This window comes from Cydia amplana, chromosome 20, assembly GCF_948474715.1.
Source record: "Cydia amplana chromosome 20, ilCydAmpl1.1, whole genome shotgun sequence".
Taxonomy (NCBI): Eukaryota; Metazoa; Arthropoda; class Insecta; order Lepidoptera; family Tortricidae; genus Cydia; species Cydia amplana.
In genome coordinates, this window is record NC_086088.1 from 5,441,717 (window position 1) to 5,457,420 (window position 15,704).

A 15,704-nucleotide genomic window follows, 5' to 3' on the forward strand; every position below is an offset into this window, starting at 1 on the left:
TCCTATTGTGAAAACATTGCAGAGCAGTGCAGTTATGCTGATGACTGTATTGCTGAGACATGCCATACTAAATACTAGTAGGTAGCAGGGTTCGAAATTATCCAGATAATTATAGTCTTTTTGATAATTATCGCGATAACTATCCTGACGATAATCGCGATAAATATAAAGATAACTATCATTGATAATTATCGTTTCGAACCCTGGTAGGTAGCCATTAAAATAACCTCAGTTGACAATGCTGGATTGTACTCCAATGCTATTTTGTAGACTGCAATTTATATAATAAGGAAACTCCAGGTCTTATTGAAAGAAATATTATAGTATTCTTGTTTGTAAACGACTGTTTGTTTCTTAAATAAATAAATAAATAAATGCTGCTTAAAATGTATCTAATGTTCAACCTTCAACATATCATCCGATTCTGATTTAAACATTTGTTATTGTGAAATGACACGCCACAAGATCGTATCAAAACAAGATGAAACCTTATCAAGTTGTACAAAGAGAATCGGAATCCATGTCCAAAACAACACGTTGAACAATTTCCGAGCGGCGCCTAACAGCAATAGGGCAGAACTATTACTTCCCTAACATTTAAACCCGAGCATTTATCTAAAATTGAAATCCTAACTGGTCTCTAGCTCAGTGGAGCAATTCTCTTACCTCGCGGTAAAAAAAACCTAGTTAGTTATGTACCTATGTTAACAAATTAACAGGCGTATTTTGATTTGACATACATTCAACCAAAACCTCACTTTTGACACTGACAGATCAAATCCATATCTACTCCCGATCTAATTCATAACCAGTTATTAAAATCAGAAAGCTTGTAAGTCTTGTATGTAGGTGGGCGTTTTTTTTTTAAGTTGTCCCCTACACTTTTTTTTTCAAATTTGGGATTTTTTATGTTATTTCTACTCAGAATCACGAGCTCTTTCTGTCCTAATGTGAGAAAAAAAGTGTTTCAAAATTTCCATACCTAAATTTTTCGGTCTTTCCATTCCGCGACCGCCATACAAAGTCTATGAAAAATGGTGACGGAATGAAAATAAAAACCTTAGGGCACTTTTTCTCTCCTATTAGGATAGAAAGAGCTCGTGATTCTGAGTAGAAATAACATAAAAAATCCCAAATTTGAAAAAAAAAAGTGTAGGGGACAACTTAAAAAAAAACCGGCCAAGTGCGAGTCGGACTCGCGCACGGAGGGTTCCGCACCATCAACAAAAAATAGACCAAAACAAGCAAAAAAACGGTCACCCATCCAAGTACTGACCCCGCCCGACGTTGCTTAACTTCGGTCAAAAATCACGTTTGTTGTATGGGAGCCCCACTTAAATCTTTATTTTATTCTGTTTTTAGCATTTGTTGTTATAGCGGCAACAGAAATACATCATCTGTGAAAATTTCAACTGTCTAGCTATCACGGTTCGTGAGATACAGCCTGGTGACAGACGGACGGACGGACGGACGGACGGACAGCGGAGTCTTAGTAATAGGGTCCCGTTTTTACCCTTTGGGTACGGAACCCTAAAAAAACGCCCATCAGGTACCAGTTAGTAGGTACTTAGGTAGTAAGTATAGTTTTGATATTCGATTTTCTAAGACATGAAAAATTATATTTCTTTCTGTGTGTAAAAAAGATTGAATAGAGCATTCATTTTTCTAAAAAAAAAAACAACAACTATTTCATTCAATGAAGGCCGTAATCCAATATCAGTCTGACAGAATGACCGGTGACAACCATTCACTCATTCATTCTGATAAACGAATGTGTAGCTTCAGTTGTAGAAATTATTAGATAGATTATTTTACGCATTAGGTACGTATTTTGTCGTATAAGATTTGATTAATAATTATTAAGTAGGTACATAAGGTGTATTCGGGTATTTCCGAATGACGAATAGTGGCGGATAATTCCTACCTTAGTATATGAAAAAAAAATCCCGCTGGGATTATTACACCACGAAATCAGGTGACTTCGAAAAATAATTCATCGTATGTAACTTCAAGACAGTATAATATTGACAATACAATACGAATACTCTTTATGGCATACCTCATTACAGAAAACAATACAAATAATACAGAAAAGAAGAGGTTAAACAACAGGCGGTCTAATCGCACAATTAAAAATAATAATTTAGTATCATTTTTATTTGTCGCTAAAGATTTTCTTAGACAGGTATGTATGTACTTATCCGTTTATGTAATTTTAATAACCAAAAAATGCCGAAACGTACAAAACATTCCATCAGTGTAATTAAAAGCCTATATAAAAACCCGCACACCGTCTTGTTAGCTGAATTCCTTCAGCCAATAAGAGATTAAAGAGAACGTTTCAATTGTTTGGGTTGACTTGGAACAGATTGATTTTTCCTGGAACTGGAAGTCGGAACAACAATTACTTACTGTTAAATCGACAGCAGAGTGGCCGGGGACACAGATTACTTAGATTAGTGGCAATACCTAGTTAATTCGTTTTTACCTACTCGTATATTTGTTTGCATGTTTTCCAAGCAAAGAACTTTGTACAATTGTCTTTTCTCTGCTCAGCTGAATCTCGTCTCTTCGCATCTCCCCTCATCTCCACCAGTGGAAATTTAATGCAACCTTATGCGGGCTTTACACACTCGTCGAGAGCCTCTCGCAACGTCACCGCTCTGAGAGCCTACCGCGAACCACGTTCGACGTGTTGCCTCCCTGTCACACTTACGTACGAATTTACAAATGCAACAGAGAGGCAACACGTCGAACGTGGTTCGCGGTAGACCCTCTGACCCGACTGGAGAACGGCGAAACGAGATAAGTAAGAGCGAGACGAGGAGGGAGCAGTATGTACCTAGACACTCATTCTCGGCCTGTCTCGGGACGTCTCGACGAGTGTGTACAGCTGGCATTGTAAGGTGGTCTTTCTCTACCAGGCGTCGTACTCATTCTTAACGATAGGCCACTAGTGAGCGCTCCCCGATAAAGATTTAAATATGGCGTCTCTGTCGTTATTCAATCTGCGCTTCGATGCCAAGTTGGGTCGGACCGTCTGTCTGCCGACCTTAATTCTCGCGGGATGGATCCAGCAGTGTCTTTGCAGTAGAGACAGCAAATAAATCTGAAACTACATCAACGCTTATTATGCAAATTTCAAAGTTATGGTGTTTGAAAATCAGCTAGAGTTAAGGGAATTGTTAGCCAAAATCATAATAATATAGATTTCGAGTAAAATGGCTGTGGCATATGGACAGGATTTTTTTTTAAAAGGGTTGTTTTTTTATAGGTCGCTAAACGAAGCAATGCGACGCGGCACGATTTCAACGCAAACCGACGTGACGCGATAGCGATCTACTAGTATAATAATTATACTGGTAGTTATGAATTATTATGTGTATACATGAACAATTTATCTATTCTTTTGAATAAACTAAAGTAACTAATTATTTACAGAGTAACAAATACAGAGTGCTTCCTGTAACAGGAGCAATAAATTAAACTGTAGGCTGTACTCCTCAAACTGACCAACATTTGTTCAGCAACTTTTGAAAATAACTCAGGTTTTGAATTTTATTACACTTTAAAGTTTATTCTAGGACGGATGTATTGCAAATTTTGTTTTGTTTAAAGTGACAAGCAACGTCAAACACACTGATGTCAGCGTACATTGAGGGCAATATTTATTCTGTATGAAAAAGAGGAAGTCTAAAGGATTCATAATTTTTAAAAGTTGCTGAACAAATGTTGGTCAGTTTGAGGAGTACAGCCTACAGTTTAATTTATTGCTCCTGTTACAGGAAGCACCCTGTATATACTCGCAAAACAAACGTTTTTGTCAACAGTACAGGACAAAGGTTCTTACGGCGGAAACGTCGATATATCGACAACAGTAGCACTAAATTTACATAGCTCATGTAGCATGTATCACTAGGTAAGTATATAGTATAAAACAAAGTCACTTCCCGCTGTCTGTCTGTCCCTATGTATGCTTAGATCTTTAAAACTACGCAACGGATTTTGATGCGGTTTTTTGAAGTGAAAACTTCTTTAGCGGCGCTGGGCACTTTTTGAGGTGGGAAAAAAATGATAAACTCGAGACAGCGTAAGGCGATCACGTGACCGTAAGGTTTAGATGGCCACTCGTTTAGATGGCATTTAAATCAATAAGTAATTCAATAAAGCTACATCTTGATGAAATCGCTAATAAAAGTGAACTCTAGTACTGGTGAATAAAACTCAAAATATAATGAGATGCGAGGTCTGCAAGGTAACTTTACAATTTCTATTCGAATTTTAAACAATTAACGCTACAAATTTGAATTTCGAATTTTAAACAAGCTAAAAGTTTTTCAATAGAAAGGAGGATGGGTCAATTATACATAGTGCTGCAGACATTTTGGACTAGTCATTGAGTTTTCACTTCTGTCGGCACTCCTGGAGTGCAACCCGTTTTTTTATAGATAGAGTGATTCAAGAGGAAGATTTATGTATAATTTGTTAACCCGTGTGAAGCCGGGGCGGATCGCTAGTCTACAATAATAAAATCTTGGCAAATAAAGTTGATCAAAATCAGACGAAGCGAGATATTTACAGGAACGGATCTTAGACTATTAAATGCATTGAATACGCTCGTAACCCTGACTCAAAGATTGCAGATTGAACGGAGACTGGCAATAATGGCCGATCCCTAATGGGTCCGGAGTTCCTAGACCGAGAAATGTGTTAAAGCAGTAACCTGACTGCTACCTATTATTATTTATAATCAAAGTGTGTGTGTGTGTGTGTATATATGTGCTTAGCCAAGGTGACGATCGCTTGCGATTCACTATCGAATCGCTTTGTGGCTCTCTATCATTCTCCCATTATTAGTATGACAGTGACAGTTGCGTTGCGTTCGCTACGTAGCGTTAGCGATTGGCATGTTGTCTACGGGGCCAGGTGTTCAAAATGATCTTGACGTCACGTGACCTTATTGATAAGAGAATAAGAGCATGTCAAGGTAATTTTGAACACCTCGCCCGCTTAGCAACTTCTGGTGCTGATATAATCTGACTCTGAAGGCCACTATTAGTTATAATCAAAGAAGAGTGTGCAAGAGGCGATATCAAAATGATGGAATTTTGTTATCATTCAGCCGTGCTTCGCTCGCAATAGTACAATATGTACGAACAACTTGCGAAATAGTTAAGGAGGCTAGACTCTATATCTCACGTTGCCTAAAATTTTAAGTTGTCATATTACTGCTTTAGTAAATATATATTCTGTGTCCTAGTCGTAACTCGCTCGTACGACAGGAAATTAAATCTACTGCACATATTCGTATGCAAGGGTATCTTCTCTGCTTGGTTATTCCTTTTCCAAATGATATTGGAATTTAATAGGAACTGTTTATGTAGTAGGTCGAGCAGAAGATAGGTTCTTTGTATAAATGATAGTTTAACTATGTATGTTCTTGCCATTTTTGTTTTACGTAATGCGTGTAGAGTCTGTGCGGAAAGAGAAGAGTCGTGAAATGTATGGGGCCCAATACAATCCACGACTCTTCTCTTTCCGAACAGACTCTATGATAAATAGAACCAACACTATTTTTACAGGTTCGACAACAAAACGGTCGTATAAATTTTAAAAAGAAAATTTTCAACTACACAAAAATGTACTTAAGTGACAAGAAACCTAATAAAACCTTGCAGTTTCGGCACACCTCTCCTATTTATAACGTCCGTGTACAGACATATCTCGATTAAACGAGCGCCGGAAATATCCGGCCAGGTGGAAATAAAACTTTTGCGCGATAATTATTTAACTATGGCTTTGTTGCCTCGTATAATGACTGTGATACAATATAATGCGTATAATGTTGCCGCTGCCATACAATCGAAATTCATAATATTTGATCAGACTTTTTATTTTTATTTTATTTTTTAAACTTTACATAAGCTAACAGTATAACACCAAAGCACTTTGTGGTATAGATTAAAATTCAAAATTGGAAAAATATTAATATATAGATGTCGGTGTTTCTAGTAAGCCTGACCTGTAATTTATATTATCAATAAAATATGAGTATGAGTATGAGTAAATTTGATGAAGTCACCCTACTTCCTATCAAATGCACATACTCTGGCATTGTGTGTTGTGTGTTGTGTTGTTGTGTGAGTTTGTGTTTCGGAGGTTCGGGGGCAAACTGCCGAATCCGACACAGGAGCAGCCGATGCAACGGAGCCATGCCATTTTATCGACTAAATAACTAGTGTTTTAAGTTTATAAAATACATATGTATGTCAGTCTGTAAGGTATTTGTAATATGGGCCTTGTTGCCTGAATTAAATTTCTAAATAAATAAAGAGAGGTAACGCCGCCAGCGTAATGGGGTCCATGCCGCAGGCCGAACTGTTGGACGGGGAATTTCTTTTATGATTGGGTCCTTTATAGGTTTTATTTATAGGTAGGTACTAATTTTTTTTAAATTCTAATGTACTTTAATGTAATTTAGTATTAGTTTTTAGTTTTAATTTAGTTTTATTTTATAGATAAGTTATTTTTTTTATGTACAATTACTTTCATGTGTTAATAAATAAATAAAATCCTATCAAAAACATTACATGTAAAAAGGTGCAAGTCTCGCAACGCTTTTACTACAAAAAAAATATGAGATGTAATGTGAAACCAAGTCGGTTATTTTAATCAGTGCCAGGGGGTGTTAAAACCGTATCAATAAGATATCTTTAATTTGTAATACGTATAATGACTTGGCCATCGCACGGCTGCATAATGACAAAAGGATCATCGTCACCTATTAAAAATAATTCTAATTGAACATAACGCTAGCGCTAATTGCAGTTTGAGCATTACACATATTTACGAGTCATTGGCCTTAGCGTCTAATGCAGAATATCCTATTACACCGCCTGGGACGAAATTAAGGAAACGCAGGGATGCCCAGCATCTGCATTACCCTCTCGGCTTCACTGTCTTATCCCACAGGAAAGGCGGGCCAATACGTGTGGAGACAGGTCAGCTGCAGGAATCTGCCGCTTATTTCATTTACGAGTACGGTACGAGTAAAGCATTATGTGCGATTGCCAAGTCATTATATGTATTACAAATTAAAGATATCTTATTGATACGGTTTTAACACCCCCTGGCACTGATTAAAATAACCGACTTGGTTTCACATTACATCTCATAATTTTTTTGTAGTAAATGCGTTGCGAGACTTGCACCTTTTTACATGTAATGTTTTTGATGGGATCTCATCTCTTTTTGTAGGCAGTCCTTCTTTTCGGGTACTCATACCCATACTATGTATACACATATCATAACTAAACATATCTTCATTCATACTCACATCGTACATCGTAGTGTACCTTTACTTTACCTACTATTTGTAGGAACTGCAACAGTAACTTTGTAATATCATATATTTATATGGGATTACAAACTTACTTATGCAGTTCTTAGATCTTTAAAACGTGACTGATATTGCAATATGTTTAGGTTTACCCTTTATGTGGCCATTAAACCCTAACTCTGTACCAAATTTCAGCTCTCTGAGTTTATGGGAAGTACTTATTCTATTCTGATGATCATGAGCGAATGAATGAGTGTCATAAATGCGAAACTTTGCTTTCGCTTAACTTCGGAACTAAATGACCTACAGACTTGAAATTTTGGATTTTAAGTATGTGATTATAGCTTACTGGATGACGAAAATTTCTGCATTCTGGTCTTATCCAGAGGTTCTCAAATAGGGGCCTGAAAATGCGGCGAAATGGTTCCAGTAAAGGATGGTACGGCAGTGTTTGCTTCGCGCTCGACTTGGCGGGGGCACTCCCGTGCCCCCAGATAAATAAATAAATTGCAAAAACGTTATCAACGTTTAATTAATCTTCATTTGTTGATGTTGTCGGTTTGTTCAGGCTATACTATAACTCCTTTGTTTAGGGACTACCTAACCAATGTTCTTAGGTTGAAAGCATTTTAACAAATATTTAGGAGCGAACTTTGTGAAGGTGAAAGGTTCGACACGTGTTGATACACAACTTTGAGAGCAAATAAAATGATTTTTGTAGTATACTGCACCTGCAGGAGTGGGGGTAGTTGACTGTTAACCGTGGCGCCGAGCGGTCGTGCCGAGAGTGGCTCTGTGGTGTTATTGTGTATTTTACAAGTGGCGAACGAGGAAAATGTAAGTACATTCAGGAAAATTGTTTAATTAAAGGAAAGGGAAGGAACATTAAGTAAGTACCTACCTAGCTAAAAAGATGTAGGTACGAATGGAAGCGAACTTTATATCGAGGTGTTGTTTATTAGCTATGAAATTAATATACCTAATATGAATAGTAAACAACGTCTGTTACTTATTCGTTACGGTTTGAGTGATAGGAAAGGTGGTAATTGTCTTGCTTACGAAATTTGCACCAGCTGGACGGGCAGCGCGGAGCATTCATGCATTATTGTGTTGTTTACTTGCATTGCCACCATAAGTACCTACCTATTTAGATGGAAATCAGCTGACTTTAGTATGATCGGAAAGTACCGTTAATGAATGATCAGATCAGATTTAATTAAGTCACTTCTAGCACTTACTTGTATTGCAACATGTTTACTACATTAAAATACGGATTAAATTAACGGTGTTATAATTAATTTGTGGTGCATAATTATTAGGTACAACTACACCGCTATTTGTTGTGATGACGCGTGCTACCAAACGGCTAAATAATAGAATGGTATTCGCTTTCATAAGCAAGAAATGCTTGCGAATGTTATAAAAAGTCATTACCGGTATGTTGATGTACACATAAATGACTGTATTTAAGTAGGTAAATAAGATCTTAGGGTAGGTACGGTAATATTAATCGTTTGGTTTAAGAGGTCGATACGATGGGCCATGCCGGTACCTACCTATGGCGGGTATTACAGTTACACGTAAGGTCAATACGATAGACCATAGTTTCACTGTTGTTATTGTTTTGTTGTACGGGTATGAAAGGTCAATTTGACAGACCATGTAGATATTAAAAGTGTTATGGAAGACTTTTATATGAAAGGTCAATTAGATAGGCCATTGCCCGAGTTAAAGTTATATTTATATATGAGAGGTCAATTTGATAGACCACGTAATAATAAAAGTGATTTGGATGACTTTTATATGGAAGGTCAATATGATAGACTATGGTTGCTGGGTTATTAGAGGCCAATTTGACAGGCCGTATATAGAAGTGATTTGGAAGACTGTTATACGAAAGGTCAATATGACAGACCCTGGTTGTGGATGTTTACGAGATATGGTGGTCATGTGTGATGTGGACATGTGGTGAATGTTGACTAGGTGCTCAATGGATCCTGTGTAGTTGCAAATTAAACTATACAGAATCACTTGTTGTTGCAGATCGCACCAAAATGGCACAAGTAACATCAACAATTCCAAGTTTAGACCATTTCGACTGTGGCGGCGACCCGGTTTCCGTCGGTGTAAGATGGGAGAAATGGAAACGGGCGCTTGAGATATACTTTCTGGCCGCTAATATTGATGATGACGTGGTCAAGCGGGCCACTTTATTACATCTTGGTGGCCTTGCTCTGCAAGAAGTCTATTACAATTTGCCGGGTGCTCATGCCGAAGAAGTTGATGACGTGGATGTCTACAATGTGGCTATGGAAAAATTAGATGCTTATTTTTCTCCTAAGCAGAGTAGATATTATGAACGCTACATGTTTAGACTTATGAAACAAGATGAAGGCGAAAGGTTTGAAGCTTTTCTTGTGAGACTTCGTCAACAGGCTGACAAATGTAAATTTATGGCAAAGGACGAACATTTAATCGACCAAATCATTGAGAAAGGAAATAGCTCTGAATTACGGAAAAAGATTTTATCGGCCGGCGATAGTGTGACTTTACACCAAGTGATCACCATAGCTACCACACTGGAGACTGTCAATAGGCAACTAGACAGTTTTGGGAAAACCGGATCATTTAAGGCTGACATGGATAAATCGGACATCAATAAAATTGACACTAAGAAATTACCAGCTAGAGGTACCTCGAAGACTTGTTACCGATGCGGTAACAATAAACATTTGTCTTTTGCACCGGAATGCCCTGCTAGGGACAAAAAATGTTTAAAATGTGGTATTGTCGGACATTTTAAAGATTACTGCAAAACTAGAAAACTAAAGCGGAAATTTGAACACAAAAAAGATGAAAAATTTGATAAAGCAAAAAGGCAAAAGTTTGACCACTCACAAAAGGAAACTGAAGAAGTGGACTATGTATTCCATCTGGATAATGATGAAGTTATCAACTGTCAGGTCGGTGGTGTCACTATTGAGATGTTGATAGACTCTGGATGTAGGTGCAATATCATTACTGATGAAACGTGGGAATATTTAAAGAGCCATAACGTGAACACCTCAAATCAAATCGCAAATCCTGACAAGACATTAGTGGCCTATGGCAGTAAAACGCCACTGGATGTCATGGGGAGATTCGAAACACAGATATACATTCGTGATGGACTTGAAACAACGGCTACCATATATGTCATTCGAAACGGGTCGCGTAACCTCTTGGGAAGGATAACGGCAAAACAACTCGGTGTTCTTCAGACTGGCATACCGGTTAACAACATCAGTACATTTCCCAAATTCAAAGGTGTTAAAATTCAAATCCCAATCGATGATAAGGTAAAACCGGTTATCCAACCATATAGAAGAATACCGATACCTTTGGAAGAAAAAGTAAACTTAAAACTGACCGAACTCCAAGAAGCTGATATTATAGAAGAGGTCAACGGTCCTTCGCAATGGGTATCGCCTATGGTACCTGTGCTCAAGGAAAATGGTGACCTTCGAATTTGTATCGACATGAGGAGGGCTAATGAAGCTATTATAAGGGAGAACCACCCTCTTCCTACGATGGATGAATTGCTGCCTCATTTCAGACAAGCGAAATTATTTTCTCGGCTTGACATAAAAAACGCTTTTCATCAACTGGAGATTGACGAAGACAGCAGGCACATTACAACCTTCAGCACCAGTAAAGGATTATTTAGGTACAAAAGGTTGATGTTTGGGGTGTCATGCGCGCCGGAAATGTTCCAAAAGGTGCTAGAGAAGATGTTGTTAGGATGTGAAGGCACTGCAAACTTCATCGATGACATCATTATATACGGATCTGATGAAAAAGAACATGACACACGGCTTAAGAAAGTCCTACAAGTGTTGAAGGACAACGACGTCCTGCTGAACGAAACCAAATGCATTTACAAGACAGATAAAATTGAGTTCCTTGGCCATGAACTCACTGCTAAAGGGGTAAAACCCCTGGATAAATATATCCAAGCCATCCAGTCGGCGAAGAGACCAACCAATGTCGAGGAGATTCAAAGTTTTCTCGGATTGGTTAATTATGTGGGAAAGTGGATCCCTAATTTGGCATCATTAACGGAGCCCCTTCGTCAGCTTGTACGACTTAAATTGAGCAAAACGACGGACCTTCGTAAATATTGGACTAGCTCCCAAGAACAAGCGTTTGATACATTAAAAGCGAGGTTGTCAAATATACAAACGCTGGGCTACTATAATCCAGCTGACAGAACGCAAATAGTAGCTGATGCATCTCCCGTGGGCCTTGGGGCCGTACTGATACAAATAGGCCAAGATGGTCCCCGTGTCATAGCGTTCGGTAACAAGAGCCTAACCGACTGTGAGAAAAGGTATTGCCAGACCGAGAAAGAGGCCTTGGCCCTCGTCTGGGCAGTCGAACATTTTAAAACATATTTGTTCGGCAAGGAGTTTGAGATTATAAGCGACCACAAGCCCTTGGAAACCATATTTGGTCCCAGATCTAAACCATGCGCACGTATAGAGCGCTGGGTTCTCCGGTTGCAGGCGTACAAGTACAAGGTGATTTACCGGCCAGGCAAGGACAATATTGCCGACCCCATTTCTCGGCTTTGCCAATCAATCAGTCCCAAACCGTTTGACAATGAAAATTATATTAATGCTATCGTAAAATACAGCAGGCCGACAGCAGTACCACTTAAAGAAATTGAAGCCGTCTGTGCCACAGATGAAGAAATAATGGCGCTTAAAAGTGGAATCTATGAAAACAAATGGCATGAATCGGTCAGCGCTTATAAAGTTTTCCAAGCTGAGATCTGTTTCCAAGGAAATATTCCTCTGAGAGGGAACAAATTGATTATCCCCAAAGAACTTCGAGGCAGAGTACTGGAAGCTGCACATCAAGGTCATCCAGGCATTGTAGCCATGAAGACTCGTCTCAGAACCAAAGTGTGGTGGCCAAAGATAGATCGAGACGCTGAAAACAGAGTTAAGGCCTGTAAAGGATGCACAGTCGTTTCAGCACCGAACGCCCCACACCCTATTAAGAGACGAGAGCTTCCAGTCGAACCATGGATCGATGTCGCGGTTGACTTTTTAGGACCTCTGCCATCAAACGATTACTTACTGGTTCTCATCGACTACTATAGTCGCTACAAAGAAATCAAGATTATGCGAAGTATCACGGCTGTAGACACGGTCAGGGTCCTGAAAGAAATATTCTCCCGTTTGGGATATCCTGCGACTCTAACATGCGATAATGGTAATCAGTTTACCAGCGAAACCTTCAAGACTTTCTGCAATGAATGCAATATTGTAATATACAATACGATTCCTTATTGGCCGCAGATGAACGGCGAAGTCGAACGCCAAAACAGAGATGTGCTTAAACGGCTGAGAATCAGCCAGGTAGAAAGAAAGAATTGGAAAGATGATCTCCTAGAATACCTAATAATGTACAACAGCACTCCGCACTCCACTACAGGTAAAACACCTTCGGAACTCTTCTTTCGAAGACAGTTCCGAGACAAAATACCCACAGCGGCTGATATGGAGTGCAAAATACTTGATTCAGATGTAAGAGATAGGGATAAAGAAAAGAAAGAAAAGGGACGGGAATATACGGATAGGAAGAGGAAAGCAGCGGACAGTAATCTAGAAATCGGTGAAAAGGTATATGTCAAAAACTTAATAAAAGATAACAAACTTACTCCCAACTTTAATCCTGAGTCGCACACTGTTACAGATGTAAACGGTGGGGATGTTAGAGTAAGGAATGATGTGACTGGGAAAGAATATCGCAGAAATGTTGTTCACCTTAAGAAAGCCGAAACTGGTGAATGGGCTGTTATAAATAAAAATAGTGAAAATGCACCCCACCCGGACCAAGACCAAAATGAAGATTAATATGATTATTGTGTTGAATCTATGTATAATTAGCTCAAATACAACATGTATCGATTTCCAAATAATTAAATGATTACAAGCCAGAACGAATCAGTACTCTTTTATTTTCGTTAATAAGGAAGGGATGTAGTATACTGCACCTGCAGGAGTGGGGGTAGTTGACTGTTAACCGTGGCGCCGAGCGGTCGTGCCGAGAGTGGCTCTGTGGTGTTATTGTGTATTTTACAATTTTATTAGCTTTTTTTTATCTTATACGTGTTGATAGTATACAAGCATTTGCAAAAGGCGCTTTCATACATTTAACAATCCCTTTAAATTCATATACAACATACATTATTACTTCTCGCCTCGAGTTTTATTTATGATCAGATGTGATAAAGCCATCTTTTTAGGAGAGCCAAAACATAAATGACATTTTTGTTTTCCAAGTTTTTGTTTGTTTGTAGTTAATGACGTACCATTTTTTGAATTTAGAAGTTATGATGGAACAGAGTAACATACGTACACACCTACTCAAAGGTTGTCTGGAAGAGATCGCTCTTTAGCGATAAGACCGCCTGTTGTCTGCCTCTACGTTTAATCAATTGTTCTTTTCTATCTTTTTACTGAGGTGTGCCAATAAAGAGTATTCTATCTATCTACCTACATACCCACATAGGTGCAATATATGTACATTGATTTTGTATGTACATAATATATTGTATGTGGGTATGTAGCTTTGCCGGAGTCGGGTAAAAATACCCCATAACATAACAATCAATAACAAGACTACACGCCGAAACCATATCGTTTACCCAACAAACACCAGAACGTGACTGTATTCCGACTGAGCAAATATTTTTGAGAACCCTCCGCTACCGTTTGTATTCAATTTACCACCAAGGATAGTAACAGTTTGAGTCCAAATTGCGTTTAGTATTTGTGGTACGTGAAATAAATGCCTTAGGGCTAAATGGGCGTTTTTTTCTTGTTGTCCCCTACACTTTTTTTCAAATTTGGGATTCTTTATGTTATTTCTACTCAGAATCACGAGCTCTTTCTATCCTAATAGGAGAAAAAAGCGGCCAAGTGCGAGTCGGACTCGCCCATGAAGGGTTCTGTATTTAGGCAATTTATGACGTATAAAAAAAACTACTTACTAGATCTCGTTCAAACCAATTTTCGGTGGAAGTTTACATGGTAATGTACATCATATATTTTTTTTAGTTTTATCATTCTGTTATTTTAGAAGTTACGGGGGTGGGGGGGGACACACATTTTACCACTTTGGAAGTGTCTCTCGCGCAAACTATTCAGTTTAGAAAAAAATGATATTAGAAACCTCAATATCATTTTTGAAGACCTATCCATAGATACCCCACACGTATGGGTTTGATGAAAAAAAAAATTTTTGAGTTTCAGTTCGAATGGGGAACCCCAAAAATTTATTGTTTTTTTTTTCTATTTTTGTGTGAAAATCTTAATGCGGTTTACAGAATACATCTACTTACCAAGTTTTAACAGTATAGTTCTTATAGTTTCGGAGAAAAGTGGCTGTGACATACGGACGGACAGACAGACGGACAGACGGACAGACGGACAGACGGACAAACAGACAGACAGACAGACATGACGAATCTATAAGGGTTCCGTTTTTTGCCTTTTGGCTACGGAACCCTAAAAAGTGTCCCAAGTAGTGATGTACCGACTATGGTTTTCGCCGACTAGTCGACTAGCCGACTAATCGGCGCTCTGATGGCCGATTAGTCGGCCGACTAGTCGGCTAGTCGGCCAAGTTCATAATCGTTATTTCCCGATAAAGATTACATTCATATGGCAACTGTAGTAGCTTGATTCAAGTTCGGATGCTTTAGAAAAACAATTGTTTTTCTCCTTGCGTCGTCGCGCTTTCAATACCAACTGAAATATGTTCCGTGCTACTGCGACGATACACCTACATAATTACCATTACATGAATTTAATATGAATACAAGCATATTTTGTATCCTAAATAAAAGAAAATAAAAAAAAAGGAAGTAAAATAAGAAGTAAGTAAAATGGACATGTAACATTGGACCAATAGGTATGGGCTTTTTATTTTATTTATGTCCTGCTTTCTGTAATTAATAATAGGCCGACTAATCGGCCTTTTTTGCCGACTAGTCGCCGACTAATCGCCGACTATAAATGTGGCCGGATAGTCGGCTTTCCCGACTAGGTACATCCCTAGTCCTAAGGTTTTTATTTCCACTACCTCACCATTTGTCATAGACTTTGTATGGCGGTCGCGGAATGGAAAGATCGAAAAATTTATGGGGGACACTTTTTTTCTCCTATTAGGATAGAAAGAGCTCGTGATTCTGAGTAGAAATAACATAAAAAATCCCAAATTTGAAAAAAAAAGTGTAGTAGACAACAAAAAAAAAACGCTCAAATACCAAGTTATGACGTAGAATTAGGTCTCCTGGCGAAGAATGCCGAGG

General features: G+C 38.4%; 1 protein-coding gene and 1 long non-coding RNA gene across 2 annotated transcripts in view; one reads left to right on the top strand and one right to left on the bottom strand.

The window, feature by feature from the left end:
* Window positions 1–15,704, bottom strand: part of LOC134657591 (uncharacterized) — a 100,356-nt gene that overhangs the window by 43,922 nt on the left and 40,730 nt on the right. The gene's annotated exons all lie outside the window — the stretch shown is intronic.
* On the top strand, window positions 8,062–13,449 carry LOC134657633 (uncharacterized protein K02A2.6-like). The gene is made up of 2 exons (XM_063513198.1): window positions 8,062–8,176; window positions 9,383–13,449. Exon 2 carries the CDS (start codon window positions 9,394–9,396, stop codon window positions 13,240–13,242), a length of 3,849 nt encoding a protein of 1,282 aa, XP_063369268.1. The 5' UTR covers window positions 8,062–8,176; window positions 9,383–9,393; the 3' UTR covers window positions 13,243–13,449.